Source organism: Cottoperca gobio, chromosome 16 (genome assembly GCF_900634415.1).
Source record: "Cottoperca gobio chromosome 16, fCotGob3.1, whole genome shotgun sequence".
NCBI classification, from domain to species: Eukaryota; Metazoa; Chordata; class Actinopteri; order Perciformes; family Bovichtidae; genus Cottoperca; species Cottoperca gobio.
Window position 1 is genome coordinate 13,620,957 of NC_041370.1, and position 20,039 is coordinate 13,640,995.

At 41.7% G+C, this 20,039-nt stretch overlaps 1 protein-coding gene across 1 annotated transcript; it reads left to right on the forward strand.

The window, feature by feature from the left end:
* Positions 1-337: 337 nt before the first annotated feature.
* Positions 338-19,578, forward strand: LOC115021118 (zinc finger protein 729). Its single transcript, XM_029451290.1, has 2 exons — positions 338-474; positions 16,857-19,578. The coding sequence occupies exon 2, from the start codon at positions 17,022-17,024 to the stop codon at positions 18,918-18,920; it is 1,899 nt and encodes a 632-aa protein (XP_029307150.1). The 5' UTR covers positions 338-474; positions 16,857-17,021; the 3' UTR covers positions 18,921-19,578.
* Positions 19,579-20,039: the final 461 nt, after the last annotated feature.

Genomic DNA, 20,039 nt, shown 5'->3' on the forward strand with positions numbered 1-20,039 from the left:
TAATAAATATATATGTGTGGAAAACCTGACTCCAGTTATCTAGATTTCTGAGTAAATTGTGGTAACGTTTCATCCAAAGCCACACATAACCTACAACAGGGTAAAAAAAAATGTAAATGTATACCAGTAGATTAATATACAGAACCACGTCTGGGTTAAATAAAGCTCTGCATTGAATGTTTTGTTAAAATCTTCGTCGTCTAAGGGTCTTTAAAAAAAATAAAAATAAAAGGTTAAATATACGGTGTATGGGAACATTTTACTGTAGGGTGTCTTTCATATTTAGGAAAAACGTCATAAACGTGTGCAGCGTGCGTCATGTCGTCACGGCCGTTACCATTTTAATAAGCTCCGGAGTCCGGCCAGGAGACGTAGCCTCGGCCTGCAGCGCTAAACAGTCATCAGACACAGAGCTGTACTAACGGGTCGCTGCACATTAATTTGACTCTGTGCTAAGATGTACCGGATTGCATGGTAAGTGATGATTGCATCGAACTAATCGGCTGACTCCTAAGTGCATGTTTGTATAGAAATCACAGTGCTTTTCTCCCGTTGCTAAGTAGCGTTAGCTAGCAGCAGCTAACGTGAGCTATCGTCGGACCACAATATTAGCCCACAGCTTCACGTTCAGTTGAAACATTGTGATGGCTTATCTTACTTTATGCCTGTCTGTAGCTCTACCATTTTCAAGGAGCCCTCGCCTTTTATTTTTGCGTATTATTTTCAATTTAACACAAGCTTCCAAAGCATGCTAACGTTAACCAGCTTCCTATCTACAATAGATGTCTGTTAACGAAGTGTTCAGTCGCCCCCTTGCTGCACACTCAGCTGCTCACGATAATCGCGAACTCCTACACATACACAAACATCTTCGTACACAATGGTCATGGACAAGGTCGGGAAAATCCTGTCAAAGCATTAGTTGCTGATACATTTATATTAACTTTATTTTACAATTAAAGATGAACCTTTTATTGATTCTGTTTTCAGTGCACACCTTGACTACAAAAAGCCTACCTTTTATAACATTGAATGAAGCAATTTGAATGTGTCTGACTATCGCCTTCATCAAAGCTATTTTTTGATGGGAGACTACAAATATTTTTTACAGTGTCCTGTTGTGGATTGCAGGAATGGGGAGGTTTTAGACGCCTTTTCTCTATAGGATATTTCAAACAACAGTAGCATTGTAGACGTGTGCATTTACCTGCAAAATATTGCTCAAGTAGACACAAAAGAAATGACACTGGCAGTTATCATTCATTGAAACTGCTGGCCACTGTTTATTTTTGTGCGCTTTGCAGTTAATTTTCTCACAGCACTGTGCGGTTGCGATTCCAATGTTTTTACAGAGTGCAGAGGTTGACAGCTCGTGTGACCCACAAATAATGTGCCAATAAATAGCCAATATAAATCGTATCAATATCTGGATCAGCCCTGATGCTGTGGGACATCCCTATTTTGCATAAGTTTACTGTTGTTGTCTTTTACTTACTTTCTGTAGCCTTTTCAATGTTATTTAAGGAAGTGGAAGACCTTGACGGCACATGTGTCTGTCATTTCATATACTCATCCAAATACAGGCCCAGAAGTACAACGAAAGACTAGAAATTTGCAGATTTCACTAAGAATTCTATTTGGGACCGTGGTTGTCTCTAAATCTAAATGTTCACTCTTTGGTAGCGTATCTTTCTCTTGTGCTGTCATTTTGAAAATGTGTTTCTTGCCTTGTCTTGGATTTTATCTGAAATTTGTTAACAATGTAGCATTATCAGGGAAATGATAAGGGTGCGTCGACAGGGATGCATTAGTCTCGAGCCGTAATGCTACCTGCGGTACTGTAGAAAAACGATATTGTCTATTTTGGCTTTGACTTGATACCAAAGAATTGGTTGTCATGACATCCCTAATCTCAATGCAACATGATCTTAAGTAACAACATTTGATTTGTTGCTCGTAAATAAGAATGTATTTGCAATTTGTGTTCACAACTTGGTTTTAAGAACTTTGGCAATAACTTTCCTGGACATGCTTTAAAACATCTGTACTGTTCACAGGATGTGTGAGGTCAGTAGCTTGCTTTGTTGGTCCATGCACCTTGGTGAGGTTGTGCCAGAAATCCCTATTCTCCCCAAACAGTTGGCCAGAAGGTGTGGAAAACGTGGGATAATTCCACCTCTGCTATAATGAAAAATGTTTCGTGCACACAAAGTGTTATTACAAAGGTGACTCTGAAATACACACTTGATGATTTTGATTTGTCACGAAGCCCTAAGTAAAATCTTGCAACGTTTCCTGATACAGCAGCAAAATCGGAGCAAGTGAATGATCTGCGCACAAGACACAAAATGTCACTGTCCAATCAACTGCACTGCACTATACAACACAAACTAATTGATTGCATATGTATTCACCTTTGTCCCTTTTTTAAAGGCACTACTCTGCAAAAACTCGGAGGAGCGGCTTGTCACATGAGAAGAGCTGGTCCACCTTAAATGTCAGCCCACCTTAAGCATAAGCCATTGTTGTCGCTGCCAGTTTATGAGCTAACCATAGTCCCTTCACTTTTATCAGTAAACAAATAAACTGTACACACACTGCATGGCTACGTTACAACTGACTTTGTGTTACTTACTGCACACACAATCGTTCTCTCCCTCGACCCACACACTCACTTTTGCCCAACATGCTACCGTGGACTGAGCGTAGACGATTTCCAAATGGTGATTGCAGATTGGCAGTTTAATAAAATCCTAATTTCTCTCTCACACACAAACACACACACACACTCGCGTGCTTGTGTTAAACGTACAACCTGTGCATCAAGCTATTACTTAGCTTAAAAACACATTTAAAAAAAATGCTTAGGCCCGGCGGGGTTTACAATACGCATGACGGAACCCTGATGGTAGTTGGTTACATAAATGTTTAATGTCAGGATTGAAAAAAAATAAAAGTCTAATCCAATTCACCAAAGACAGGCGGGTTCCAACCTTGCATTTATCCCATCTTTTGGTTATGAAGCCAGGTTGGATAATGTAGGATGACCTTTTAGTTAGACTAGAGATTTGGGTCACTATATTGGTCTGAAAGGGGCATGAGAGACTGGGACTTGTTAATGGGCCTGATAATGCAGAGGACTTATTTCAGGCACCTCTGGCTACTCGTGTCCTTTGTGGATGGTAGAGAACTCACAGTGATAAATTGGACTGTTTAAGATAATCCTATCACCTTGTTTTAACTTGAACCTTTTTAGGTCTAGAGCAGCGGTCCCCAACCTTTTTTGCGCGACGGACCGGTTTCATGTAAGATAATATTTTCAAGGACCAGCCTTCAAAGTGTCGGGGGATAAATGTGACCAAATGAAATGTTACAACCGGCATAAAAACAAATATAAACTGCATTAAAAAAACTCACCATTGCGCTGAATTAGTGGGCTATCTTTTTAACTGCCGTTAAACTTCTCCTAGAAGTTCACGGCAAATGTCCTTAGCGGCGGGAAGGATCAATTCTTCACCAATAGTAAAAGGTTTCTTCGTCTTAGCAATACGGTGAGTCACTAAGTATGACTCTCTCAGTGCACTTGCATTTGTTGATGTGGTGGCCATCAGTAATTGCTTCTGTCCTTCTTGTTTTTTTGGTTGTGTTTTTTTTCAAAAAAGGCTGGTCTTTAATGCAGTGTGCTTGGTCTCCATGTGCCGAAGCAGTTTTGAAGGCTTCATAGCCTTACTTACTAGCCTGTTGACACACATTATGCAGACTTGGCTTGGCGTATGAGAATCACCTGTAGCGATAAACCCGTATTTTAAGTAGGACTCCTGATATTGTCTTTTTAAATGCAGCTTTCTTTTTCTCGTCGGAGAATCTTCTTCTGTCGGAGGCTCCTCGTTGGGTCTTTTCCCCTTTCCAAAACAGCCAATCTGAGCCAAGTGAAAATGGTTTTCCATCAGACAGCAAGGCTACGTCAAAGAAGTTTGTTTCCTTGACTGCGTGTTTGTATTGTGCTTGTTCAGATATAGGTTACTGCAGCAAGTGTCTGCAGTGGGGCCTGCAGCTACTCATCTAACCAGCTCACTGTGGCTCTTCTCTTTTTTTTTTTTTTTTTTTTTCAAACGGTCTCTTTCATCAACCTTTTGAAGTGCAGGCACTGTTAAATTGGTTTCACAGATTCTGTGTTGATGATCTTAACTCAATGAAGAGTTTGTTCAGAAGCTCAGATTGGACATCTGTGTCTGTCGGTTATATCTGTTGGTGTTAAAGTAATGTCCACCTTCTTTAGCGACATTTCAATGCACAATTGTGAGAAAATAGATAGCGCTCCAAGCTCTCACCAACTTCTTGTTTTCCACATTACTTCTTCTGTCACTGTTCATATTCAATGCTGCACCAAGCAGATCAACTCTCTGTCTGTGCATTGAAAAGTATCTGCTCGCTGTCAGAGAAGAGATGGGGAAGTTGGGTCAAAACCTGGACTCTGCAGTGCACAAACGGGCTCATTTAAAGGAGACATAGTATTGTCAATTTAGGTTCACACTTGTGTTTTGGATTTTAGCTAGAACGTGTTCAAAAAAACAAATTCCTTTTCTCATACTGACCTTTTCTGAATATACCTGTCTCTTTAAGCCCCCCTCCCATAAAAGCCTAGCCTGCTTTGATTGGCTTAAAAGGAAAATATTGCACACCTTTGCAAAGTTAGTTCTCAAGCCATGGGTGGAGATACTCAGATGGGGCTCGGTATATTCTTGCGAGCCTACATGGGACATAGGATAGGGAGCCAAATCTGAAGGGCTTGTTGAATACCATGTTTTCTGACCTAGGCCGCCCACAATAAACTGCTTGGTTGTCTTGTTTCACAGTTTGTGGGTTGGTATGCACTCTGGATACCCACATTTGTATTTGTACATGTGTTAAAAGTGAGTTTTTCATAATGTGTCCATTTTTTTTAAGCCTCTTCCTGTGGGCATGTCTAATTGATACATCAACCCAATAACTGGAATCATTAAAGAACCCATGTCTTTTGGGAGAGTGGTTGGTAAGATATTCCCAAATGAATCAAGGTAATCAATATAGCCTCGCTAAGCTCCCACGCAATCATCAATCCAGTTTTGTATTTAGAGTTTGTGGACTGCTGCAGTCATGCGGATGCGCACACGGATCCATTCTTGCTACAATTGAGGGTCTGCATCCATGCATGGGCATTTCCTGATCCAAACGCCGTTCCAGTTGGTGACTGTGTCGTGACATTGTTTGCCTGGAGTTCAACACCATTTGGCTGTTCTATATTCCTTTTACAGACATTTATATTCATGTAGGTAACAGCAAATCTCTTCAAACAATCCCTCTCCAAAAGATCCAAAAGTTATCTTCTTCTTGGCAAACCAGCTAGAGCTGCGTATGCCACCAACTGGACTGAAGTGAGCATGTGCATTTGGCGGACTTACTAGGAGTACAGTCCACAAGGTCACAAATGTTGGAATGCACACGGACACTGAGTTGGCGGCTTAATAAGGTCAGTACTGTTTCCGATGATTTTTTGGCATATGAGACCGATGTCTCCCTAGTAGTCAGGCAAAGTACTATGATCTAAACCAGGAGAACAGAAGACCTGTAAATAAGTAGAGTGAGTTGGAGACAATTATGTTGGCAACCTCTCAAATGTTTGGAATCTGTAAGGGACAAAGTCCTTCTGCTTTTAGCAGTCATCAACTAAATAGGTGGTTGAAGGGACAGTCACTGGTGTACTGGGATTAAAAGGGGAAAAGGCATGCCTGCGTACAGTAGCAGGCAATGCTTGTCCTAATTCAAACAAACGGTTCACCCCAAAATCTAAGTAGTAGTGCTATTTATCAATCTAGATTGTTTTTGTGCAAGTTGCCGCGTGTTAAGTGATATCGGCTGTAGAGATGTCTGCCTTTTATTGAATATATTGGAACTACATGGCACTCAGCTTGTGGTGTTCAAAGCAGCAAAAAAATACATTTGAAAAACTCAACAGCAATTTCTCTTACCAGAAATTAGGAACCTGGTTACTCAAGCCCCAGACCTTGCTGTAAGCCAATGTTTCTCAAAGAGTGGTCCGTGAGCGACTGTCTCTGACTGTAGGGGTGTGTGTCGGAGCGAAACAGAGCAGATGAGGGAATGTGAAATGCGCAAGGGAAGAAAAAATAAAAAAACTTGAATTTCAGGCAGCGCAGGGTTTCGTTGGGGAATATATATATATTTATTTTTTTTGCGGTGCGCAACCTACCCGCAATAAACTCTTGGGCAGCCCTGGACTAGAGTGTAGCATAGATGTAACGGCAGCTATGTAGGTTTGTTTTACGATCTTACGTAAGTGATCCGAGCGGTCAATTTGAGCCGCGGTCAGCTGGCAAGATAGATGATGGCTGTAGACCGGGTCAGTTAAAAGAAAATTAAATCAAAAATCTGACGCGACAGTGAAGGTGCAACGTCCACCCGGCTGAAAGCTGTGAAACTCGGCTTGAACGCGGAAAGTCCAGCGCTAAAGTGAAGAGAAAATATCAGACGACAGCAAATTTGGATTTTTTTTTGCACTGGAGATTAAGAGGATCCCAATCCACACTGTGTTTTGTGCTACGAGTCATTGACGAACGAGGCTATGAAACCCGCCAAACTCAAGCGACATTTTGAGAGTAAACACAAGGATTACATTGGGAAACCTTCAGGATCTTTTGAGAGTAAACGTGATGAATTTAAGAAACTCATGACGAAGGCGCCTTCAGTTTGCATTTTGCGTATCTCTCAGGAGCAAAAGATCTTGCTGTGGGTAAGTTGCGGTTCTGTACGGACATAAACTCAGTAATAAATGTAGTCTACGTTTCATATCATGTGTAAAATCTATCAGCATTCACAGTTTAAATCGCATATGAACGAAATGCTTGTAGAATCCGTAGTTGTATTGTTGATTTAATGTGTGAAGGAGCGATATAGAGAAGGTCACATAAAGCTGTCATTTGTAATATATTGTTGGAGTGGTAAGCAGGCCTATTGTTTTTGGATATTTGGGGAGTTAGGTGGTCCGTGAGTGTTTTTTTTTTTTATTGGTTAAGTGGTCCTTGGTCTGAAAAGGTTTGAGAAACACTGCTGTAAGCTGTTCAATGTAGGAACTTTTATACCAAACTTTACTCTGCAACCAGGAAGCGTGAATCTACTCATGGACTAGAGCAGGGGTTCCCAAACTTTTCAGCCCACGACCCCCAAAATAACGGTGCCAGAGACTGGCGACCCCCACTATCTCCGGAGGTGACTGAAACATAAGAAAACTAAGGCATAGCGACAACACAAAAGAACAGAACAGCCTGACAACCATGATATGATTTTACATATAACAATTTACTATAAGACAAAAGCAGAATACGTCAGTCAAAGAAATCTCCATGTAACTTATTAGTGAACATTGTTGCTGACGTGCAAACTTAATTTTGACACAATACTTTAATTTCCATGTCAGCAGAAGAATATCTCAGTCATGGTAATAGCCATAAACTGTAGCACTGAGTGAACATTGTTGCAGTCCAAATTTACGTTTTGGGAATTACTATCAGTGTTTCCCCTAGGTTTACTGCTTTGGAGGGGCGCTCACCGTGCGTGCATGGCGCGGAAAGATTGCATGCGCGGCGCTGTTTCTATTTAGTTCTCCCCTCTCCTTTCTTCCGCTCTGTAGGTGTGGGCGCACGTGTGTGTGTGTGTGTGTGTGAGATGGGTGGGCACTATGCATGGAGCACAAAAAGTCCATTCTGGGTTTAATTTTGGAGACGGCCACTTGGAGATCATCCTCCACGTTTAGACACGATCTGTATTTATTTAATTATGATATGTCAGTGCCGAGAGTCTTTTATGTAGAGCCAGACGGCCTCAGTACGTCCATTGCTGATTGGATAGCTGTGGATATTCTCTCTCTACTGAAATCCAGAACTCAGCATGCGTCTTTGAATTAAAAGCTGTCTTTAAGGTGCAGTCACTTGACAGTTCAACCAGTGCATCCTCCATGTCGGATGACAGATGACTTGGGGTCTTTACAGTGAATGGTGATCTTATCCAGTCATATTTTTCTGGAGTGGTTTCCTCAGGGAAATACTTGTTAAAGTGTTCTAGGACTGCTTGAAGATGGGTAGAGATAGACTTCTTCACAGTGTTAACAGTCAGATCATTTTCCTTCATGAATTCCTCCAGCTCAGGAAACCTATCAATCCTCCCTATTTCAACTCACGCAGTCCAGCGATCCACTTTCCTCTTGAATGCTCGGATTTTATCATTCAGCGACATGATGCTTGTGTTTTCACCTTGCAAAGACATGTTAAGTCCGTTCAGTCTGTCAAATATGCAAGACAAATACGCTAGCCTTGTTAACCAGTCAGGGTCAGTCAGGTGGTCCACGATCTGGGACCAAGGCTCCATCCGAAATAAGCGCACCTCGTCCTGCAGTTCATATTGGCGGCTGAGAACATATCTCCGGGAAAGCCAACTGACTTCTGTGTGGTACAGCAGGCCCTGATGCTCCGATCCCAATTTGTTGCAGAGTGGCGAACAGACGTTTATTTATGTAGTTGACCATTTTTACCGCAGTCTCAAGAACACTTTTAAGCTCTGGGTCGAGCGCTTTACTCGCAAGTGCTTCTTACAAGTAGGGCACTACTTGTAAGACTCTTGCTTTCAGTCCTTTCTTTTCCCCCAGCATTGCTGCAGCACCATCATTGCACACACCGATGCACTCATCCCAAGACAGTCCCGCTTCTTTTAGTTTAAGTTTTGTGAAAATGTCCTCGCCTGTACACTTTACCTCCAGCGGGGTGCAAAACCGCTTGTCCTCGTTAAGTTTCCACTCAAAACTGTATCTAACAAAAACAAGCAGCTGGGCAGAGTTTGATACATCTGTGGATTCATCTAACTGCAAAGCATATTTCCCTTTCTTCATTCTGTCAATCAGCTGACACTTTGTCCTGGGCCATGTCCGTGATGTGCCGGGATATGGTCCCGTCAGACAGCGGCACTGCTTCTAGCTCCCGAGCCCGTTTTTCCCCAAGCATTGCCCGATTCATAGCGATAGCAGCAGGTTTTATTAGGGTTTCCCCGATTGTGTGTGGCTTTTTTTGCCTGTGCAATTAAATATGCCACCTCCATATGATGCCTTTTGAGCTTTGGTAGGGATTGTTTGGTTAGTTATGACTTTTTTTTGGCCTTGCAATTCTCTCTCCTTTCGGCAGAAAAAATCTGCTTTTTACGGGCTTCAAGCTCTCATGGGCAAGCACCTCAGTGCACACTACGCATTGGGGATGTTGTAATTCATTGATAACGACGCATGTGAATCCATACTGGATATATTCCTCTCGATACTTGTGACACTTGGAGGAAGGCTGGTCTGACTGGTTATGGACCCCCTTACCTCCCGCGCCAGAAGTCGATGGCCTTTCTGATGGCGGTTCTCCGCTCTCCTCTGGCCTCTCTGCCTTGTCTTTGGTCGGTATTAACCAACATTTAATTTTGGAAAATAATATCCTAGGCTTAAAGCAGGGATGTCAAACATGCAGCCGGGCCAGAGAATCGGCCCGCCAGAGGGTCCAATCAGGCCCGCGTGATGATTTTCAATTTTGGCGGGGTGCTTCTAGTTTAACCGGCGCAGTTTTTTTTTGTTTTTATGCCACTGGTTTAGCGGTTCAGGAAACTCACAGACCAATTGCATGCGAGTTAAGCCATCCCACGTGATGCTACTCAGCCAATCAAATTCGTGCATTCCTGGCGGCAAACATTGCGACTCTGAATACAGACAGATGAGAGGCGAGTGACAGACGGAAAGACGAGTTGGCGATACAGGGAGAGAAGACAGAGAAAGGGAGAGAAACACAGAGGAAGAGACGAGTGAGCGGCAGACAGGGGGTGAAAAATAACTACTCATGGCGCTCTCCAAGAAGAGAAAAGTCAACAGAGCTTTCAACCCAGAATGGACAGACTCATTCATGTTCATCCTTCCCACTGGGAGCACAAAACCAGTGTCTCATATGCTCAGAGACCGTGGTGCTTATTAAAAGTGGTGATGGGAAACGCCACTGAGGCAAAGCACAGCGTTTTTGACCAAACATATCCACTCAAGTCTGAACTGAGGAGTCACATGATCAGCTGGACAAGATGGCAGCATAGATTGAACCGGCTTAACCTAGTGTTGCTAATTCTGTTAGTTTATACCGTTGAGACAACTTGTTTTTAAATATTTTAGCCAATGTGAGTATCTGATTGAAGGCAATGTCTAAATCGTGCAAAAAATCGTCGTGTAGGAATGGTTCTGAAACAAGGGAACAGTCTGACGTGGAGGCGTTAGCCAACGCAGTGCTGGAGAAGCAACGAAGCTACTTGGACTCGCGCTTCGACCAACTTCAACAGATGGGGAAGGAAACGGAGGGAAAATTAGCTGCTATCCAAACAGACTTGGTGGCACTAACTGAAAGCATCGGCACCGTAAAGGCGGAGATGTGCAAGATATGGGGTGATGTGGGGAACAATTCGGAGATGCTAGCCACCCACGAGGCTGCGCTGAACTTGGTGCAACTTAAGCTAGCGGACATGGAGGACCGGAGCAGAAGTTGCAACGTTCGGATAACTGGGCTGGCAGAAGGTCTGGAAGGGTCTAACACCATCCAATTTCTGACTCACTCTCTTCCGAAGTGGTTCCCCTCCTTAGGTAATCTACAGGGCGAGTTAATGCGAGCTCACCGTATCTACAGCGATAACAGGAAGAAGCAGGAGGGCGCCACCCGCACTTTGATTTTCAGCGTTCTCCGTTACACCTCCCGCCAAGACATCCTCCGTGCCGCTCCGCTCACGATTGATGGACGGAGGATTCCGCTTCTCCCCTGACTACAGCAGCTACACTGTTAAGCGTCGCCAGGCTTTCTCCCGAGCCATGGATGCAGCCCGGGCCAAAGGTGTGGAATTCTTCCTCCTTTACCCCGCGACACTGAAAGTCAAGGACGCTGGTGAAATTAAGACGTTTCAGTCCCCGGGACATGCCGAGGACTTCGTCTCCCTACCGGCAGTGCTAAACTACATGGCCTCACTGTTTTGGACTAAATGCACACTGCTCTGCGTGGACTGGGATCTCTTCCAGAGTTTTGGATTATTTCTGCTGGCTGATTTTTGTCTGACGCTAGACTCATCTGGAGACGGATTTGTCTTCATCTTTGTTTGGCTGGTCAGACTAACTTGCGAGCCTACTGCCTGATTTGTGGATCCCATACCGCGTAATATACTTTGGACTTTAAACTAACACAGCCGGTTTGTTAGCTATTTGTTTTTTATATATATCACGGCGGATCCGCTGTGCATGACGGATGTGAATGGCAATGGCCAGTAAGATGTGCATTGGTTATCCAAACGGTGTATGCTATAATTTTAACCTATCTACGTTTTTGTTTCTCTTCTCTTCTAATGCTCGAGTTTATTTTTGCCTTTGGTAATCTCATTTAGTCTGTTAACTGTTTAGTAAGTTTTAAGTACTAGGTTGAGGTGTAAATTCAATCCTTTTGCAGCCCCATATCCAAACAGGTCACGCATCAATATACGAATATTCGTTTAATGTACTGTTTAGTTATTTTAAGTTTCGTTTTTTAATTATTTTTCCTTGTCTTGTTTTTGTTACCGGGGGAATTCATGGAGAATTGTCGTGTGTTCGTCTTTGTCACGTTATGGCAAATGCTCACATGGTCTCGGATTGTTTATTTGGGGAGAGACTTCATTTTATTTTGATCTCGTTTACAAGTTCAGTGAATATGGTTGTTTGCCATCTGACATTCCACTCAGCTTATTGTTGACAGCTTCCAGAACAGTGCAGCCCGATGGGTGATTTATCTGTTGTGTGGAACTGCGATGGGTTGACTGCGCCTCACAAGCAAACTAGTGTTTTGACTATGTTACATCGGCGTAAAATTAATCTGGCTTTCCTACAAGAGACGCACCTGCTGAGTAAAGATTTCGGGCGTGTTGCCAATATATTCTATCACACTATTGCATCCTCTTCAGCTAACTCCAAAACCAAAGGAGTAGCCATTGTATCTAGATGTAATTTGAGCTTTAAGGTGCTAGACATATGGGCAGACACTGCAGGGAGGATAACTATAGCCAGGGTGGAAAAGTGTGGGAGAAAAATGGCTCTTGTCTCTGCTTATGCCCCAAATTTGATACCATAACACAAAAAATGCTAGAATTAACCGGGTATTCTATCTGACATGAACGCAGTATGGAGTTCAAATGAACGGTCAAGTCTAACAGCCTCTAGAGATCAGGAGTCGGCGCTGCAATATTGGGCTGGGAGTTTGGGACTAGTGGACATATGGTGAGCTTTTAACCCACGGGTAAATGATTATAGCGCGCCACTAGATAACGCCTCAACTCCACTTTACTAGGAAATGAAAATGATAAAGAACAATTCCTGACTCAATTGGAAGAATTTCTTGACATAAATATAGGTTCAGTTGAGGACCCTAGAATACTATGGGATGCAGTCAAAGGCTTTATAAGGAGCAACACAATATTGTTCTCTTCAAATGTATGTAAGGATAGATCCGCCAGATTTCAGGCTCTGGAAGCAGAGTTTGCTAATCTAGACTCTATTTTGCAAAATAATTACTCTAAACAAACGCCATCTAAACGTGAACTTGTTAAAAAAGAAATAAATGATATTTTGAAGCAAAGATCAGAATTTCTAATACATAGGGTTAGGCAGCGTTATTACTTCCACGGGTCTAGGCCCAGTCACCTTGGCTTAAAAAATCTGGTCTAGTGAGCACTTCGCAGATATTCCCTCCATTAAAATCTTTGAATGGTAAGGTCACAACTGAGCCAAGGCAAATAAATTAGACTTTTCACACCTTTTTATTCCAATTTATATAAGTCAGAGGTTCAGTTGGACAAGAATAGATGTGATGCCTTTCTTGGTCAGCTAGACTTACCACAGTTTACAGTTACTGACTCTACCCATCTTGATGATACAATTTCCTTAGAGGAATTAAAAGCTGCAGTATGCAACATGCAATGAAACAAATCACCAGGTTTAGATGGGATACCTCCAGAGTTTTATGTGGCATTTTGGGATAAACTGGGTCCACTACTTTTGGACATAATGGATTCGATAGATAAGGACAGTTTTTCGAGGGATGTGAACATAGCCCTGATTTCCTTACTCTTAAAGAAGGATAAGGACCCGACAGATTGCGCTAGTTATAGGCCACTAAGTTTATTAAATTCAGATCTTAACATTTTTGCAAAGGTGCTTGCCAGCCGCATTCAGGATTATATGCCAACATTGATTAACTGTGATCAGACGGGGTTTATAAAGTCAAGGCTAGCTGCTGATAATGTTAGACGTCTTCTCCATATAATAGATGCTTCAGTAGACAAAAAAGACCCGACAGCAGTGCTGTCTCTTGATGCAATGAAAGCCTTTGACAAACTATATAATGGTCCTTTCTGTGGTCTGTGCTGGAAAAATGGGTTTTGGTAATGGCTTTATACATATGGTCAAGGTGCTGTACTCTAATCCCTCAGCTCTGGTGCTCACTGGGCAATTATCCTCCGCACTATTCCCTGTATCTAGATCTTCCCGCCAGGGATGTCCACTGAGCCCAGCACTTTTTGCACTCTCCCTTGAACCTCTAGCCCAAATGATACGGCAATCTCCTAATGTACATCCGATCTCTGTTCATGACACTCACCACCAGGTGGCGCTATACATATATTTCATGGAAAGTCCGACTCAATCTATACCTGAATTATTATCTATTTGTGAGGAAGTTTGGTTGTCTCTCTGGCTTTGCTATTAATTGTTCAAAATTTGCCCTCTTGCCCCTAAATGAGACGGCTAAAATGCTTCAATTTCCACCCAATGTCCCAGTTGTCCAGCACTTTAAGTATCTTGGGATAGACATTTTCCCATCTGTAAATCGCATTGTAACATACAATTACTCAGAAGCATGGAACAGAATTAAAATAGATCTGGAAAGATGGATTCGTCTACGAACTCTCTTCGGGCCCATATCTCTATAGTCAAAATGAACATTTTACCCAGGATTAATTTTGTCAGCTCGATGATCCCCCTCTCACCCCCTGTTGACAACTGGAAGAAAATTCACTCTTATATTTCATGCTTTATCTGGAATTCAAAGTGTCCGCGACTGAAATGATCCACTATACAGAGGGGGAGGGAGGGTGGTGGTCTGGCAGTGCCTAATTTTAAGTTGTATTTTTGGTCATTTGTGCTTCGACCGTTACTGGTTTGGTGTAACCCTAATGCATCCATTTCCTGGCGTAATTTAGAAGAAAATATCATACGACCATGGAACCTGCAAGATATCCTTTTTGCCAATTTAACAAATAAGCAATGTCAACTACGCTTTGGTGCTATAGTTTCACATCTCATCCAGATCTGGTGCATAGCTGAATTACAAGATTTCCTGCGAGTGGCACACGCTTTCTCCTATATTTCACAATAAAGGTCTGCTAATCGGCGGGAGACCTGTGTCATCCTCTCATTGGAGCAACAGCAGTATTCACCACTTGAGTGACATTTATGATGATAGGGGTTTGCGCTCCTTTCAAGAAATTTAAGAACGCGTTTAATCTGCCAGGTAGCTCGTTTTTCTTCTATTTGCAGCTCAGATCTGCTCGCAAGGCACATGGTGTCCCATGGCAGCAACCTTTACCCATTCATCCTCTTTATAAATTGTTTACAGTACAAGGAAAACAGAGGGGTATGGTGTCCACACTGTATAATTTCTTTTTGGAGGCTTCCTACGATAACCTACTGCTCGACAGAGTATGGAGACGCGACTGTCCAATTTTAGATCCTGATTTCAGTTGGGAAGGTGTTTGGTCAAGCATAAAAGAGGCCTCTCGGAATCCTGATCACCAACAGATCCATTTTAACTATATCCACAAAACATGTCTAACCATGCGTAAACTTCACTGCATGAAAATAATAGACGATCCCTCATGTAGTTTATGCACTATGAAGGCCCCTGGCATGTTCAGTCACTTGATGTGGGACTGTCCTCCAGTCTGTTTTGGAATAAAGTGGGTTCTGGCATGTCACGTGTGCTTTCAGTGACAGTGCTGGTGACTGTGCCTGTCCTTCTGTTAAATGATCTGTCCAAGCTCAATATCTCCAAGCTTGAGAGGCGCATCTTACTAGCTGACCTAACAGCTGCTAAAAAGATGGTTGCGGTTCGATGGAAGCCTCCTAATTCCCTCACCTTCAGACACTGGGTCTTTGCATCTCTGGATGTTGTTTATCTAGAGTTGTCGTCTGCCCGAATAAATAGGACAAGTGACACTAATGTAAACAATTGGCGCTTTGCAGTTGATTCCTTCAAAGATCTTTTAGAATGATTTCTCCCTTTCCCTAATCCAATGCAAGAAATTGCTGTATCTCATTTTTCTTTCTCTTTTGTACTTTAAGTTATTTCATAAAAAAACAAAAAAAAACGTTATGCTCTTGGGTGTACATGTGTTAACATCAATAAAAATTTGATCACAAAAAAAGAGTCTGAACTGAGGTCACAGAAAATAAGCACAATGTGATTTTGATTTGTGACTAAATAAAGCAAATAAGCCAACTGTCAGCATCATCAGCCACAAATAAAAGTTTAACCCAGGATGGGGTAGCCTGCGTTAAACAGTTCAATTGTTAAGATGTGTTGAGACTGATTTATTCTAACATTGGTTGAGACTGTTAAATCAAGATGTGAAATAGTTAAAGAAAAAGGGAAACTCAAGCTGCTGCTACACTTTATTTAATATTTCTAAAATTAAGCACTTTATTTTAAGATGCACAATTTTTCAAAAGCTATTTTATTTATTTTCTCAATTTTATTTTTAAATGCAACCCGAGAAGAACACTATACATATCTATAGTATTTATTTATATATATATATATATATATATATATATATATATATATATATATATATATATATATATATGTATATCTATATATATGTATATATATATCTGTATAGTTCAATGTTAAGTGACAATAAATATTGTCCAAATGTTTTTAAATTGTTCTTTCTTTATTAGAAAAGTTGTTGATGACGTGCAGACGTTGATACAGCTACCAGGCTACTTCAATATATATCACACTAATTCATAACGCAAGTTAGACATTATGATGCTCCGGACCTTTGATCACGGAAATCTTCTCTAACTGGACGTCTTAGAATTTTAGTTGAATACCCCTGGCCTAGTGTATTGATTTGGGCTGATCTCTACTGGTGCACTCTGACATGTGTGACGTCTGTGATGTTTACTGTGGCGCTGTAAAGTGACCTGTCACCTGCAAATGATACTTTCGTTAATCTGTCGTAATCACCTCAGGGGTCACATCGAGAGGATTCTGAAAATCCTCTCTCGCGACCCACACTTTGGGAACCCCTGGACTAGAGGAAAGCGAAAACACTAATTACAAGCTAGCTAAGCATCAGCTCAAAAGACGTTACACTCAAACTGCAATCAAGTGCATTTCCATTTAAAAACATTGATGAAAACACTAAGTGTATTGCTTACTTGAATATAGCGGCACATGCCTTTTTTTTTTAGCGGGTATTATTTTGTCTAACAGCTTCATCTGGTGGCCACAGTGAACACGGTCGAGCTAAAAGCCCTTTCAAACCTCAGTGAGGCTGTTCAAACCATTGGCATCTCAATTAATCAACGTGTCATCTGACCAGGCTTGGGTTATTTGAGAAGAATGCAAAGTAACACTACATAGTCATCAGGCATATCTTTTTGAAATTTTGTCACAAACATTTTGCCCCCAATTGTGTGTTGATTTTCTTTTTTTATCCCCCAGGTGCTGATACAATATGGAAAACCTAAACAGAGGGATGAACGTTCAGCTCGCGCGGACATCTTTTTAAGAACCAGCCTGTTGAGAGAGTGGACACACTGATTCTCGCATGGAAACCAATATGTGAATGTCTGGACAGAGCAACTCATATTTGCAGTTTAAAAAGTGATGCCATCACGGATCATCATGGAAAAGCAGAAATTGGTGAATACTATTGCTTCAACGCAGTTGGGGGGAGAATCATGTACCTTCATCTGCACGGAGTGTGGTGATGGGTTCAGTCAGTACTCTAATGTGTTGACCCACATGGCCATTCATGGACCTTTGGAGTCATTTTCCTTTGATGGCTCATCCAATGGATTTGAAATCCCTCGAGAATATGTGCTACAAGAAAATGGTACACTGACAGTTGTGAATGGCTTGGAGTCGCTTTCTTCTGTAAAACCAGTATCTCCTGGAGTCCTGCCGTCACATTTCCCATCCCCTATCAAACCAGTGTCTCCAACTCTAAGGCCACAACCTTCTCCTTATAATAGAGATGTGTTCAGGCCGAGGCCATCGGAGTTGAACTCGGACAAGTCTCGTCAGGGCCATTACCGTTGTGAAATATGTAGCAGATCCTTTAACAGCCTGCAGAGTTTACATCGTCACCAGCAGTATCGAAACACAGAGCGAGGCTACAAGTGTACTTTGTGTTGTAAGATCTTTGAAGGTAGACAGGAACTGAAGAAACACCTCCAAGACCATGCCAATGAAAGGTTTCACTGCTGTAGTCATTGTGGTAAGCGATTCCTTCAAGTGGATGCACTTAATGCTCATCACAAAGAAAATCACCTCCCGAAGGCGACATCTTTGGGTAAATCTGTGAATAAGCAGGAAAAGAATATTGAGAGATCATATCCTTGTAGGAAGTGCAAGTTGAATTTTTTCTGGATGTCAGATTTTCAGACTCATTCACTGCACCATTGCCAAGGAAAAGAGCCTGATGCTACTTTAGCATCTGAAATTGAAGTCAACTCTAAGAACATAGAAGACACAGCACTTGAAAACTTCTACAGTAATGGCACATCTATTGATGTTAATATAGGAGATAGTAAAATATTTAGGGATACTAGTAATGAGATTGATGCTGAATTCTCTTCCACACCATACAGATGTGGTTTGTGTGGTGATCGTTTCCAGAAGTTAACAGCTCTGAAGGAGCACCATCTCACACATCAAACTCAGGAGGAAATAGATCAGCTGAATCAAGAATCACAAAAAACGTTTAAGCGAAGAATGCCGCCTAAAGGCAGACGTAGAAGAACGAGTAATCCAAATGGCAAGCTGCATCCTTGCAAGCACTGTCATCGAGTCTTTAATCATTCTAGTAGTTTATCTCGGCACATGAGATACCATAAGGGTACTATGCACACGTGTGTATTTTGTGGTAGACATTTTCCACAGCGCTGTGATTTGAGAAGGCATATAGCCATGTACCACAAAGCTGAATCGGAAAAGAAACCAGGTTTGAAACACTTGAACACAAGTCCACAAAATGGGCCTGACACCAATTCTTTTAATGGCGAGAAAAATGCAAGCTCACCTGATGAGAAAAACAAGAGCTCCTCTGACAATGAACAAATGCCATCACCAGAGCAAAATCCAAAGAATAAACAACCTGGAAAAGCGGGCAGAGTTAACTACAAGTGTCAGGAATGTGGAAAGAGGTTTGGGCTGTTATGTGTGTACCAACGGCACTTGCGCTATCACAAAAAGGAACCTAGTAAGTGCCCTAGTTGTCCAGCTCAATTCAGGAACTCTTCATCCCTTGAGCTTCACCTTCAAAATCATCCAAGCACTGGAGAAGAAAATTATGTTGGACAAACATCTCACATCAGTAGGGATTCTGTCTTAGAAAGGGGTAATGCAGAGGACATAGAGGATGACTATATGGACCATACTCGAAATGACAAAGGAAATTCTTCGGAGGTTCTTTACGAATGCACTGAATGCACTGAAACATTCTCATGCTTGGACACATTCCTTCAGCACCAGACTTCTCATGGCTCAGAAAACAACGGGTAACAACAACCAAGCTCTCAGGAGTTGAGTGTTTTTTTGACTCATTTGAATAACTGTATAATGTAAAGTTTGTAACGTTTTGTTTTTTTACTAACTACTTTTGTACACTTTTTTTTCGTTGGCATGAGGAGAAACATTCTGTTTATAGGTGCATTTCAAAAACCAATGGGATCCAGAAAATGAGGCTTGGGTGGGGAGCATACTAAATGAATGTTGAATCAAATAAAATCTTTAAAAAAAAACCAGCATATGTCTGACGTTGGTAAATTTCAAGTTTTAAACCTAGTATTCTCCTACAGGCTACAGGTGTACTTAACTTGATGTCCCACCAATTGTTGACTAGCTAAGATGAATATGTTGCTTTTCATTGTATCTTTAGTGGCTACCCATGCTGTTGTCAATCATATTGCTGCATTTTACGTTATGTTCTACTTGCATTTATGTGTTAATGAGATTGTATTTAATATGTGGTATGTATACGTCTTCCTTTTGAATGGGTTACCAAGTGGATTTTTACTTGTGCCATTAAAGTTGTACAGAGAAATTACTTTTAAGTGCTATCAGTTTTGCTTTGACTCCTCCCCCCATTGTTTGTTCATTCTACATGTAATCTAGGTGTCTCATTTGATATCTGTATTGAATTGTAGTACACTTCACTGTTGGTTATGGATTAGAAATGTTGGCAAATGTATAAGCTATTCGATTTCAAAGATACTTGACGAGGTTCTTCTGATTTTGTGACACTTGAGTGCGTTTCCTGAAAAGACGTTCCTGATATTGGTTCTTGCGGACCCTATTGAAAGAATAGGTTTCTACAAGACATCCAATTGTGCAGAGTGTGGTAGACATGAGTAGGTGGGGACATTTACATTACACAGCCAATCAAAGGTGGCCCAAGCAAGTTCATTAGGTTACTTGTAGCGTTCCCCATAATGTCCTGTGCATCACTGGTATTTGTTTAGGAATTTACCATTCACATTTGGTAATGGGTTTCATCTGATCACATCTGTGACCACTGTAGTCTGATATCCTTACATGTAGTGATGGCAGTGTGATACTGAAGCTTCGATACGTGCTTCAAACTCTGGACTACAATTACATAGAACCACTGCTTCGAAGCTT

Excerpts from the sequence above, each read along its gene's own strand:
- LOC115021118 (XM_029451290.1), top strand. The coding sequence starts at position 17,022 with ATGCCATCACGGATCATCATGGAAAAGCAGAAATTGGTGAATACTATT.